This window comes from Nannospalax galili, unplaced genomic scaffold, assembly GCF_000622305.1.
Source record: "Nannospalax galili isolate Female #2095 unplaced genomic scaffold, S.galili_v1.0 scaffold842, whole genome shotgun sequence".
Lineage (NCBI taxonomy): Eukaryota > Metazoa > Chordata > Mammalia > Rodentia > Spalacidae > Nannospalax > Nannospalax galili.
The window spans coordinates 1537817-1550873 of NW_008349291.1; the positions used below are offsets into that span (position 1 = coordinate 1537817).

General features: G+C 52.9%; 2 protein-coding genes and 1 pseudogene across 4 annotated transcripts in view; 2 read left to right on the plus strand and 1 right to left on the minus strand.

The window, feature by feature from the left end:
- Positions 1–586: 586 nt before the first annotated feature.
- On the minus strand, positions 587–1063 carry LOC103744822 (annotated as a pseudogene).
- A 2086-nt stretch (positions 1064–3149) lies between these two features.
- Positions 3150–10812, plus strand: Dnaaf3 (dynein axonemal assembly factor 3). Of its 3 annotated transcripts, none has more exons than XM_008846674.2 (12): positions 3150–3240; positions 3341–3429; positions 3719–3861; positions 4463–4556; positions 6293–6450; positions 6796–6978; positions 7418–7543; positions 7644–7766; positions 8062–8200; positions 9454–9559; positions 9729–9803; positions 9885–10812. In XM_008846674.2, exons 2-12 carry the CDS (start codon positions 3345–3347, stop codon positions 10453–10455), a joined length of 1803 nt encoding a protein of 600 aa, XP_008844896.1. In that variant the 5' UTR covers positions 3150–3240; positions 3341–3344; the 3' UTR covers positions 10456–10812. The 3 variants fall into 3 exon arrangements, with proteins under 3 accessions (XP_008844896.1, XP_029426065.1, XP_029426064.1); XM_029570205.1 differs by having other exon boundaries at positions 3791–3861; XM_029570204.1 differs by having other exon boundaries at positions 3159–3240; positions 3325–3429.
- A 769-nt stretch (positions 10813–11581) lies between these two features.
- Tnni3 (troponin I3, cardiac type) overlaps positions 11582–13057 on the plus strand; it is a 5986-nt gene continuing 4510 nt past the window's right edge. Inside the window, exons 1-4 of the mRNA XM_029570179.1 lie at positions 11582–11903; positions 12199–12208; positions 12365–12451; positions 12850–12891. Coding sequence (XP_029426039.1) covers positions 11893–11903; positions 12199–12208; positions 12365–12451; positions 12850–12891 — 150 coding nt within the window. The 5' untranslated portion in view covers positions 11582–11892. The remainder of the gene's footprint in view (positions 11904–12198; positions 12209–12364; positions 12452–12849; positions 12892–13057) is intronic.

Consider the following 13057-nt stretch of genomic DNA (forward strand, 5'->3'; position numbering starts at 1 on the left):
ACCCAGGTTCAATTCCCAGCACCCATGACAGCTACAAACCACCCTTAACTCCAGTTCCAGGGGAATCCAAAACCGTCTTCTGACCTCCGCAGCATTGCATGACACTGGTGCACTTACTTACATGCAGGCAATATACTCATACACATAAAATAAAAACAATAAATAAGATATTAAAAAATAAAAATAATAAATAATTTTTTTAAAAAGCCTAGGACAGAGAAGTATAAGGCAAGCAGAGGGCACCACTGTTTGCTGCCCATGCACCCGCTCCAGTTAGACCAGAGTATCCAGGTCTTGCTGGACTCAGAGGCTGACATGAATCTTCAGGTCACTCTTTATTACTATGTTTTGTTTTGCTCCCTATCATCTTGTTCTACTATTTTGTAATTAGGGTTTAACTGCACCTCAAACTGTCTTACCCACACATTTTCATTCTTTTGAAAATATAACTAATTTCTACCTATACTTATTTTTAAGATAAACATTAAGTCAGCTAAAAAATAGGTGGGGCATAGGGCTAAAGATCATCATCATCCTTGGGCACAGCACTGTGGTTGAGTTGCTGGATGGTGGTGGGAAGGACCAGCTAGTTAGTCTTCTTCAGGAAGGCCTTGCAGCCCCTGAGGCATTGCTGATTCACCAGCCTAAAGTCGAAGTCATTGCCATAATAGGGTTCTTCAATAATGAGTTGTTTCTGTGGCTCATAGCTTCCCCAGTAGCTCAATTTTAGCTCTGCAGCTTTTAACTTGATTACTTTTTCTATTCAAATCTCCCAGATTGCTTTCATCCATACACAGTATATAATCAAATGTCGCAAAGTCTTCTTTGGTAATCTGTCTTGCCTTATGGGCTGTGCTAATGCTGTGATTTCTTAGGCAGCTGACAGCTCTTGGGTCTGGGCCCGGCTCACGTTCCAGTCGGAAACATCGCTGTTGTCAATGGCCAAATTATCTGAAATGTTTCCATCAGTTATCAATTTTCTGAAAACTGCTTCTGCAATGGGTGACTGGCAAATGTCACCCAGACACACGAACAGCACAGAGTTGGACCCATGCTCAGCCATCTCCTAGTGAGGACAGTGGCACTCAGTCACAGCCAGTGCTCTTAACCGCTGGGCTATCTCTCCAGCCCCTGGCATTATTTCTTAAAGATTTACTTTTTATTTGATGTGTATGAGTGTTTGTTTGCATGTATGTCTGTGCACTGCAAGTTCACCTTCGTTGTCCTGGACACCAAATATCTGAAGAAGACAGCCATGCTAGTTTGGTTTCTGCTGCTGTGATGAAGCACTGACCAAAAGCCACTTGGAGAGGAAAGGGTTTATTTCATCTTACAGCTTGCAGTTCCATCATCGAGGAACTCAGAGCAGGAGCTTGAAGCCAAAACCACAGAGAAAGCTGCTTACCACTTTGCTCTGAGGCTCATGTTCAGTTAACGTTCTTACATATCCCAGGCTCACCTCCCTAGAGATGGTATGCTCACAGTGGTCTGAACTTTGCCACATCAATCAGCAATCAAGAAAACGCCCTACAGACATGCCCAGTGGCCAATCTGATGGAGGCTATTCCTCAATTGATGCTCCCTCCTCCCAGGAGTATGAAGTTCACAACAGAAGCTAACTTCCATTATGACAATAGATGTAGGAAGACTGTCAGGTGTCTGGGAAACAAAAAGATGGTACACCTATGGGTGGGGTGGGGTGGAGGGTTCTGTCTAAGGTTTTCATACCTCCTGGGCCCAGAGGGTCTCCTCACACAGCCTTGGGAGGATAAAGATTAATTTGGACACCCAGAAGGGAAATCTGAGGGGTGGATAGGGTAACTCCTTGGAGGTCGAAAGGACGGTTCTCTTTCCTTCCCTGCGGTCTGATCCCACTGAGCTGGGAAGTGGGGGTGTGTGCTATAAGACTCCTTCTTCTCCCCAGATTTGAGACCATCCCATGAAGTTGCCCAGTCTCACCTTGAACTCTGTAGCCCAGGCAGTCATTAAGCTTATCATCCTCTTGCCTTAGTCCTGGTTACAGGCCTGGTGCAGCTAGATTTCCATACCAGTTTTGCATCCCTCCTTCTCCCCCTTTCTCCATTCTCCTCTCTCCCTCCCTCCCCTCCCTCTCTCCCTCCTTCCCTCCCTCCCTTTCTTCCTTCCTTCCATCATCCATCCATTTCATAGGTTTGTACAAGTGCTTGCTGTGCAAGCATGGGTACCCACGATTAAATCCTCAGCACCCACACGAAAACCAGGCATGATCAAGATTGCCTGGAACGTAGTGTTGGGGAGCCAGAGACACAAATATCCCTGAAAGCTCACTGGCCAACCAGCCTGGCAAAACTAGTGAGCTTCAGGTTCAGTAAGAGACCCTATCTCAAGGAAATAAGGCAGAGAGGAATAGAGAAAGACACTGACATCCTCCTCTGGCCTCTGAATGTGTGCTAATGGAATATGTGTGCACACACATACACTATACATACATACATACATACATACATACATACATACAATAAGGAACAAAGTACTAATGTAGGCTTCAGCATACCATAAATTGTGTTATAATTCACATCATAATATACAATCTATATATTACATTTATATTGAGACAGGGTATCATGTAGCCCAGGCCTGGCGTCAAACTCATAGCCAAGATGACCTTGAACTTCTGATGCTCCTGCCTCCACCTCCCGAGTACTTGGATTACAGTCATGTGTCACCACGCCGGTTTATGCAGTGCTGGGGATCGAATCTAGGGCCTTGTGCACGCGTGCTAGGCAAGCACTCTACCAGCTGAGCTACATAGCCAACCCTTCTAGAAGGGTCCTGTTTCCCATTTGGTAAGGTATGTTTTCAGACAGCCCCGAGATTTGAGAGGAAGAGGAAAACATGAGGTCGGCAGTCCCAAGTCTGGGCCCCCTCACTTTAATCTGGATTCTTAAGAGTTTCCTTTAGAAATTTGTACCAACCCAGAACCCGCCCCTTCGCCGGCAACGCTGTTGTCATGACAACCGCGTCTTCCTCTGGGCCTCTCGGAAGTCGTCCCTCGGAGATTCCATTGGTCAAAAGTTTGTAATGAGCGGTACCTCTTCACGTTCATTGGTTAGTTGGGGCAGCGAGGCAAGGCCGCCTGCTCCCATTGGCTGACGGCTCAGAAAGGGCGGGGCCTCTGGGAAACAGTTTTTGAGGGTCGTTGGAGCTCAGTACCGCACCCAGCAGCCAGCAGGGTCACTCCGGATATTTGGAAGGATAGAGGTGAGGGAGATCTTGTGGAGGCGAAGGGACCTGAAGTGAGGGGCGGAGAGAGGAGGGTGGGGTGGACAAATGTGGGGTTCCCAGGATGTCTGTCTCACAGGGCGATGACCACACCTGCGGGCTCCGGTGCGGGCTTCGGCTCGGTGTCCTGGTGGGGCCTGTCCCCAGCGCTGGACCTACAAGCTGAAAGTGAGTCCCCACCCCAGGACCGCAGGGGCCTCACCAACCTCCATTGTGCGCATGCGCCATAGACATACTCCAGTTGACAGGGGATGGGGATGGAGGGGGGGTTACCAACGTTCCCCAAGTTCAACGGTGCCCAGAGTCTTCTCTGGGGACTTGGAATCCCATGATGCATAGGGGTACAGCTGTCTTTGCAACCCAGGCTCCAGGCCTTCTAGATTCTTAATCCCTAGCTGGGAGTTCTAGAGGAAAGGGAGACTAGTTCACTAGTCCCTGCCCTCTGTTGTCCTGTCAGGTCCTCCTATGGACCCAGGGTCACAGGCACACGCACAGCACAAGACCCCTGACCTGGATGTCCTGCTGTTAGGCTCTGTGGATGGGCGGCACCTGTTGCAGACACTGGCCAAGGCGACTCTCTGGCCTCTCAAGAGGTTCAATGTGAGCAGGAATTCTGGGAACTTGGGGGGGGTTGGTTATGAACTGAGAGCCCAGATTCCTAATCATTGACAGAAGTGGGATTGGAATTCAAACATTCCAGGTCCAAGATGAAAAGGGCTGGCCTGTAGTCTTCAGGGTTTGAGGAGGTGGAAGATGGGAGTCTTGAGCCCATGTCCTGGGGAAGCAGGGGACTGAGATTTGGGGGCTCCTGGGTTTCAGAAAGAGTTGGTGGGGTCTCCAGTAGTGCTAAAGGCTGAACATTCTGGGGCCTAGACTCTTGTGACTGAAGAAAAGGGCTGGTAAACTGGATCTGGTGTCCCAAGCCTGAGATCCCAGCGACTCAGGAGACTGAGGCAGTAGGATCTGAAATTCAAGACCTGCCTGGGATAGAATGAGTTCAAGGGCAGTCTGGGTGACTTAGTGAAGCCCTGTCTCAAAATAGAAAGGAAAAAGAAAAAGAGGGCCAGGGATATAGCTCAGTGCTGCAGAGCTTGTGTAGTTTGTGCAAGGCCCTGGGTTTCATCCCAAGTTCTAGAAAAAAATGGGGAGAGGCTGGTGTTCAGGACTGTCTGCAGAACTGTCCTGCCTGTCACCCTTCCAGTTCTATGTGCTGGAGAATAATCTGGAAGCAGTGGCCCGACACATGCTGATCTTCAGCCTAGCCCTGGAGGATCCTGAGAAGATGGGGCTCCAAGGTCAGTTGCTTGAACTCCAGCATTCAGACTCATGTCTCTCCCCCCACTACAGAGGTTCTGGCCTTCCAATGTGATTAAAGTCTTTGGTCTTGGGGCTAGGGGATGCAGCTTAGTTGGTAAAGTGCTTGCCTAACATGCACAAAGCATGGGGTGACCCAGGCTGGTAATCCCAGCACTGGGGAGGTAGATGGATCAGAAGTGAAGTTCAAGGTCATCCTTAGCTACACAGGGAGTTCAGAATCAACTTGGGATACATAAGGCTCCATCTCAAAACAGGGACTACCAAGTTGACTCATTGATAAAGAGGCTTGCTGCCAAGCCTGGCGACCTGAGTTCCATCTCTGGGACTCATAGGGTGAAGGGAGTGAACTGATGCCTGTAAATGTTCCCCTCACCTCCAGGCATGAGCCCTGGCACCCCTGCCCCCAGTAAATAATATAAACAATATCTTTAGTCCTTATTCTCTACTTTATCCTTTGCAATCTTACATTACAAAATTCAGGTCCTAAAAGTTCCCTCACCAATAGGATACTTTCTTTAAAGATTTTATATTCTCTCTCTCTCTCTCTCTCTCTCCCTCTCCCTCTACCTCTACCTCTCCCCCCTCTCTCTCCCTCCCTCTCTCTGGCATGTGTAAGTGTGTGTGTGTGTGTGTGTGTGTGTGTGTGTGTCTACCTCTCCCCCCTCTCTCTCCCTCCCTCTCTCTGGTATGTGTAAGTGTGTGTGTGTGTGTGTGTGTGTGTGTCCGTGTGTGTGCACATAAAGGTCAGAGGACAACTTTCAGGAATTGATTTTCTTTCTACTATATGGGTCTCAGGGATTGAACTCAGATCCTCAGGTTTGGCAGCAAGCACCCTTACCTGCTGAGCCATCTCACCAGCCCCCTCCAGTAGTGGAATACTTGTGAGGACTCTGTAAAAAGCACCCAGTGCTTGTTTTATGACATCATCTCAGTCCTCTCCTTCCACCATATCTGCCTGGGGATTGAACTCTGGTCATCAGGCTTGTCTGCAGGCACCTTTTCCACTGAGCACCTTCACATCAGCCCAGTACATCTGAGTGATTTGTTGTGGGGGAGGAGGGAGAGGCTGACACAGGGCTTCACTATGTTTACCAGGCTGGCCTTGGACTTTTGGGGGTCCTCCTGCCTCAGCCTCTAGAGTGCTAAGATGACAGGCATGGGCCACCACAACTAGTGCCATTATATTTTAAATTTTTATTATTCTTATTTTATGTGTATGAGTGTATTTCCTGCATGTGTGTAAATGCACCCATGTCCTGCAGTGCCTATGGAGGTCAGAAGTGAGCTTTGGATTCCCCTGGAACTGGAGTTATGGACAGTTAGCTGTCATGTGGGTGCTGAGAATTGAACCTGGGTCCTTTGCAAGAGCAGCCAGTGCTCTTAACCTCTGACCCATCTCTTCAGTCCTTTGACTGAGGCAGGTGGATCTCTGTGCAGTCCAGGCCAGTCTGGGATGCAGCTCATCTGCAGAGTGCTTGCCTAGCCCTTATGAAGTCTTAGCTTCAATCCACAGTGGTGGGGGCTGGATTCGGGTTACTGCAGCGGTTGGGGAGGAATGGCTTCCATTAGGAGTGGTTGTCCTTCACGTTACTGGATTGGTGGGCTTGACACGATTCCTTAAGCCCACGGTGTGACTGAGAAGAATGACTAGGTACTCAGGGTGCGCTCTCTGGGCTCCCCTCTTCCCTTTTGCATCCTTTCCCCCTCCCTCCAGAGCGGAGCGAGACCTTCCTGGAGCTGTGGGGGAACGCACTGCTGCGCCCAGCGGTGGCCACCTTCGTGCGTGCCCAGGCCAGCCGCTTGGCGCACCTGGTACCTGAGCCTGACCGCCTGGTGGAGCAGCTGCCCTGGCTCAGCCTTGGCCAGCTCAAGGTGCAGGCACAGCCCCGCCTCTGGTCCTGCCAAGGTCTGGGTTCCGGTGGCGGCGGGAAGATTGGAAAGAGGCAGTTCGGCAGCAATTGGGTGGCTGGAGCAGGCTGGGGCGCGGGAGTTCCCATTTTAGCTCTGTGAAGCCCTAGTGTCAGGGTCTAGGATTAGGGGCGACTTGATTTTGCTCTCCAAGTCTGTTTCTTCATCCTTACATTGGTTCCCACCCGGAGGGATAGAAGGGAGGGTCAAGTAGGAGAAGCAGCTCCTCCCTGAATCCCTGACTCTCTTCCTGCATTGCTGGCTCTCTCCCTGCATCCCTGACTCGCCCCACGCACCCCTGGCTTGCAGTTCCGGGAACGGGATGCCCTGGAGGCTGTGTTCCGCTTCTGGTCAGGCGGAGAGAAGGGACCTGAGACCTTCCCCATGAGCCGACTTTGGGACTCACGGGTGCGCCACTACCTGGGCTCCCGCTACGACGCCCGGCGCGGTGTCAGCGACTGGGACCTGAGCATGAAGCTACACGACCGAGGGGTGAGGGGTGTGGAGGAATGAGGTGGAGGAATCCTGGACGTGAAGGAGGAGGGCTGGGCCTGAGGGAGAAGGACTGGGTCTGGACCCCTGGGTCTCAGGAAGGAGGGTTGGGATCTGAGCCCTGGGTCTGAGGGAGGAGGGCTGGGGTCTGGACCCCCTAGATCTGAGGGAAGAGATCTGGGGTATGGAGCCCCGGGTCTGCAGGAGGAAGTCTGGGGTCTGGTGCCCTGGGTCTGAGGGAGGAGGGTTGGGTCTGGCACCCTTGGGCCCGAGGAATGGGGGGCTAGAGACTGAAGCCCTGGGTGTGAGGGAGGAGGGTTGGATCTGACACCCTTGAGCCTGAGGGAGGAGATCTGGTGTCTGAAGCCCTGGGTCTGAGGGATAAGTGACTCTTCTACCAGGTTACCGGGGCCTTCCTCCTTCCCACCTTCAAATCCAGGCCAAAGTCATCCACATCCAGGAATTCCGACGCTGGCGGGACACAGGTGTCGCCTTTGAACTCAGGGACTCCAGTGCTTACTACGTGCCCAACAGAACCCTGGCGTCGGGTCGCCTCCTGAGCCACGTGCGTGTCCACTATCTGTCCTGGTCTGCGTCTTTTCAGGGAGTCACGAATCATGGTTCCTAAGTTGGAGCTCACCTGCCACCTCTCCCTGCTTTTCCAGCGCGGGGAGCGAGTGGCAGCGCGCGGGTACTGGGGCGACATCGCCACGGGGCCCTTTGTGGCCTTCGGCCTCGAGGCTGACGACCAGAGCCTCCTGCGGACCCGCAATGGACAGCCGGTCAAGGTGTGGAGAGAGTGGGGCTATTGCTAAAACCAGTTTGCAAAGCCCTGCCCAGGCCCTGACTCTCCTACCCCTCATTTTGGTCTGGTGCGTCCATCTAAGCAACAGGTTCCACCCCAACGTCTTGGGCTCTGGTCTTCTCACTCTGTCCTAAACCCAGCCCTGGAAATGCAAGAGTGCAAGGAATTCTAGTTCCAGGCTATGTCACCCCTCACTGTAAGCCCCCTCCTTCCCATCTTGGCCCCTCCCCCACGATCCTAGCCCCATGGTCTGGGCCCGCCCATTCTCTTCTGCGCAGACTGCAGGAGAGATCACGCAGCATAATGTTATTGAATTGTTGCAAGGAGTGGCCGCCTGGAGGCGCCAGAGAGCCACCCAGGGGAACCCGGAGGAGGCCCATCCTCTGGAGCCAGGATGCCTAGAGCAGCTAACTTCAAGTAAGCGCCTGACTTCACTTCCAGGAGTTCAAATCCAAGTGTGGACTGAAATGGTTTGGGACACCTGGGCAATTCACGCCTGGATTCTGAATTCTGGCTGCCCTTCCTTCTTCTATTCCATTCCTTAGCCTACCCCTAGGTCTCTCTCTCTCTCTCTCTCTCTCTCTCTCTCCCCCTCCCTCCCTCCCTCCCTCCCTCAACTATGTTCTGTAAAATGCTTCTCCACCAGCCTGGGTGGTAGCACAAGCCTTTTATCTCAGCACTTGGGAGGCAGAGGCAGGTGGATCTCTGTGAGTTGGAGGCTAGCCTGGTCTACATAGAGTTCCAGTCCAGCTGGGGCTACAGGGAGATCCTATCTCAAAAACAAAAACCCTCCCCCCCCAAAATGGGTTTCATCTCATGGGCTGACCTCCCCCAAGACTTGCAGGAATCCACTTTGGAGAAATGATGGGGGTGGGGTTCAAGAAGGACAGGAGGGCCGGCGAGATGGAGTCAACAGGGAAAGGTGCTTGCAGCAAAGGCCTGAAGGCCTGGCTGCCTGAGTTCAGTCCCTGGAACCCGTGTAAAGGTGGAAAGAGAGAGCCAACTCCACAGAGTTGTCCTCCGATCGTCACACACATTGTGTGGTACACATTAACCCTCAATAATAAGGAAAAAAATGTTTTTGAGACAGAGTCTCCCTGTAGCCCCAGCTGGCCTGGAATTCACTATGTAGACCAGGTTGTCCTCAATCTCACAGAGATCTGCCTGCCCCTACCTCCTGAGTGCTGGGATTAAAGATGTGTACCATGATGTCCACCCCCTTTTAAAAATTTGCTTTTAAAGATTTAAATTTTTAAATTTTATGTGAATGACTGTTTTGCCTGCACGTGTGTTTGTGCACCACATGTGTTCAGTGCCCCACAGAAGCCAGAAGAGGATGTCCAATTGCCTGGGATGGTTTTGAGCCGCCATGTGGGTGCTGGGAATTGAACACCAGTACTCTGCAAGAGTAGTAAGTCTTCATAACCACTGAGTCAGTCTTCCAGTCAAGTTATATTTTATTTTTTAATTTATGTATTGCGTGTGTATGCACACATATGTAGGATGTCTGCTGAGGTCAGAAGAGGGTGTCAGATCCCCAGGAGATGGTATTACAGACAGTTGTGAGTTGCCTGATGTGGATGCTGGGAGCCGAACTCCCATCTTCTGTACAAGCTGCAAATGCTCCTGCCGACTGAGCCATTTTTCCAGCCCCTTCTCCTGTCCTGCAGCCCAAGAACCCTTCACAATCCACTTCCTGCCTCTTGATTCTGCACAGACGCTCCACCACAAGACCTGCTACCAGGGCCGGTTCCAGCTGCTCTATGTGTCCTGCGGGTAAGTGGGACACAGGCTCACTGAGACCCTGGATCGGCCGGCCCGGCTCCTGCACTACCAGGATCCGGAACTTCAGCTTTGCAGTCTCCACTCTGCTCCACGTGGGGTCCCCAGCCCCGCCCTCCCCAAGGACCCAGGAGTCCCAGCTCCTAGCCTTTTCTCTCCGCAGGATGGTCCATCTTCTCAGCCCTGAGCTCGGGGCCTGCGTGGCCCCTGGAGGGAACCTGGTTGTGGAGTTAGCCCGGTGAGATAGCGGAGTGCAGGGTGGGAATGTCTCAGATGGGCCAAAAGCCGAGGTCTCTTCACACGCAGTTTCCGACTGCAGGTACTTGGTGGACCTGAGGCCTGAGCAGTTGCAGGCGTTCTCTGACCGCGTTGGGGAGATAGCGCAGGCGAGTGGGTTCGCCCCGCAGGCTGGAGCCAGTCCCTCAGAGACCTTCGCGCGCTTCTACAAGCTGGAATCTGCACCTGCCCCCTGCGAAGTCCAGGCCCGTTCTCTAGAAGCGATGAGTCCTCCCCAGGCTGACCAGGCTCCTTCTCTAGAAGGGATGAGTCCTCCCCAGGCTGACCAGGCTCCTTCTCTAGAAGGGATGAGTCCTCCCCAGGCTGACCAGGCCCCTCCTCTAGAAGGGATGAGTCCTCCCCAGACTGACCAGGCCCCTCCTCTAGAAGCGATGAGTCCTCCCCAGGCTGACCAAGCCTCTCCTCTAGAAGTGATGAGTCCTCTACAAGCTGACCAGGCCCCTCCTCTAGAAAGGATGAGTCCTCCCCAGGCTGACCAGTCCCCTCCTGTAGAAGGGATGAGTACTCCCCAGGCTGACCAGGCCCCTCCTCTAGAAGAGATGAGTCCTCCCCAGGAAGCTCTGGCCACACCCACCTCCAAAACTTCAGTGTGACAGGAACCCCAGGGACCAAATACCCCACTTTAATTCCTAAAGCAGGCCCCAAGATTAAAACGAACTCCTGTAATTCTCAGCCCGCCTCTGGATGCTCATTTTTATTCTGTGTTCTTTCTCAACCCCAGAGGTATACCTAGGATTTCAAATTCCTTTTCTGGGAATTCTCCAGCCTACTATTTGGAAGAGTCCTAGATTGTTCTCTGAGAATTATAAATTCTGTCTGAGACTAATTGCAGGCTGGAGATCTGACCCTGGGATCAGGCTCTCTTTTGCCTTGGACCTTCTCTCCAGACACTCTTCCTGTCAGGGGCAGGGTGTCTCCTCACCCCACATGATTCAAATAAAAACAGTAGGGTCACCTTTGTGTGTCCTGTCCTCAGTCTGTCTGCAGGGCTGAGGGAGGAGGGCTGGGGCCTGGACTCCTGGGTCTAAGAGAGGAGGGCTGGGCCCTGGACTCCTGGGTCTGAGGGAGGCGGTCTGGGGCCTGGACTCCTGGGTCTGAGGGAGGCGGTCTGGGGCCTGGACTCCTGGGTCTGAGGGAGGCGGTCTGGGGCCTGGACTCCTGGGTCTGAGGGAGGAGGTCTGGGCCTGGACTCCTGGGTCTGAGGGAGGAGGTCTGGGCCTGGACTCCTGGGTCTGAGCAAGGGGGGCTGGGGCCTGGACTCCTGGGTCTGAGGAAAGAGGGCTTTGAGGCTCTCTTTCTGGTTCTGAGAGAGAAGTGGACTTGATCTGAAGAAGGGGGTTGGGTCTGGACTCCTGGGTTTGAGGGAGGAGGGTTGGTGCCTGGACTTCTGGGTTTGAGCAAGTGGTAGGAGGCTAATGGCTGGACTCTTAAGAAAGGGGAACCATGGGGCTGGAGAGATGGCTCAGCGGTTAAGAACACTGGTTGTTCTTGCAGAAGACCCGGGTTTGAATCCCAGCACCCATATGGCAGCTAACAACTGTCTGTAACCCCAGTTCCAGGGGATCCGACAGCCTCTTCTGTCCTCTGTGGGCATTGCATGACATGGGTGCACTTACCTACATGCAGGCAATATAATCATACACACAAAAAATGAAAATAGTAACTAAATATTTAAAAAAAGAAAGGAAAACCAGACTCCCAGATTTTTCTGAGTCTGAGGGAGGAGGGAGCTAGAACTCCAGGGTCAGAAGGAGGAGGGTCCAGATCCCTGCCACCTTGGCGACTGGGTTGATCCAGCTGGAGCATTGGCTTCTCCACCCTTCACATGCCCCCTTATCTCCCATTCTGGGTAGGGGAGGAGACAGCAGTATATTTAGTCTCTGTCCTCAACCCTTATCTCAGTGTCCTCAGTGAGGCTTGAGCAGCCCAGAGGGGACTGAACATTGTCTAGAGACCTCCAAGGTCAACAGAGACACCCACTCCCGGACCCCCCAGGAGCCTCTTGCCTACTTTCTCTGCCCCCAGAGATCATGGCTGATGAGTGAGTGAATCTTGGTAACCCTGAACCCTGAGTCCCCAAGGAATTGGGAGGTGGTGATCTCCAGGGTCCCTTCAACAGTGTGTCTAGGTTGGACACCTGTCCTAAGAGGGGAGGAGGCAAGGTAGGATTTGAGGTGGGGGGTAGAAATGAGGTAAGAACTTGAGAATCAGACTCCTGGGGTTCTGAGGGACTGGGAATTGATGATCCTGACCTCTGGGTCATGGGACCTCTAGTGTCCCTTAGGAGAGTGCTCACCATTGATTCCCACCCCTCTTCCTGCTTTCTCTCCCAACAGAAACAGCGCAGTGAGTACCGGGAGCTAAGACAATGGACTGGTGATTCTGTGGTCCACAGTGGGCACTGGAGAGGGGTCTGGGTCGCGGTGAGGGGACTAGGGGAGGACACAGAAAAGGACGGGGTTGGTGGGTTCTTGGTGTTGACATAGCCTTTCCCACTTCCAGGCTGGGGAGTCCCAGCCCATGCCTGCCCCTGTTCGACGACGCTCCTCTGCCAACTATCGAGCCTATGCCACGGAGCCGCATGCCAAGGTGGAGAGGGTTTCTAGGGGTTCAAAATCAAGAGGGATCCAAAAGGGGTGGAGCCAGAGCTTCTCAAAGGGCGGGACTTTGGTCATGGGCGGAGCCAGATGGGTGGGGCGGATTTCAGCCAGAGGCAGGTTGGGATTGGAGACAATTGCCAGTGGGGCAGAGCTCTGTTGCCCACAGGATGTCTTAGGAGGGGGCAGATAGATGGGCGATGTCTTAATTAGAATCAGAGTTTAAGATCCTTGGATGGGACCGAGGGGCGTGGCTTCCTGTGGACTCAGGGTTCAAGTGGAAGAAGGACCCCTCTGGACCCCCTTGAGTGGTGGGGGATGCCTTGGAGCCTCCTCGCACCGTTCACCGTCGGAAGTCTCTTGTTGACCCTCTGTATTCCACGTTAACAGAAAAAGTCCAAGATCTCCGCTTCCAGGAAACTTCAGCTGAAGGTGAGAGGCCGGGGCATTGGATGGTTGGGGGCGTAGCTTGAGTTTGGAGTGTCGTCCTCCCCCCCACCCGCCCCAGCTCCCCCCCCCCACAAACACCAGGGAAGAGGCAACTTGGATGTGCTGGGTTTCTGGAAGGTTGCAGGGAAATTTTTTTTCTTCTCTTTTT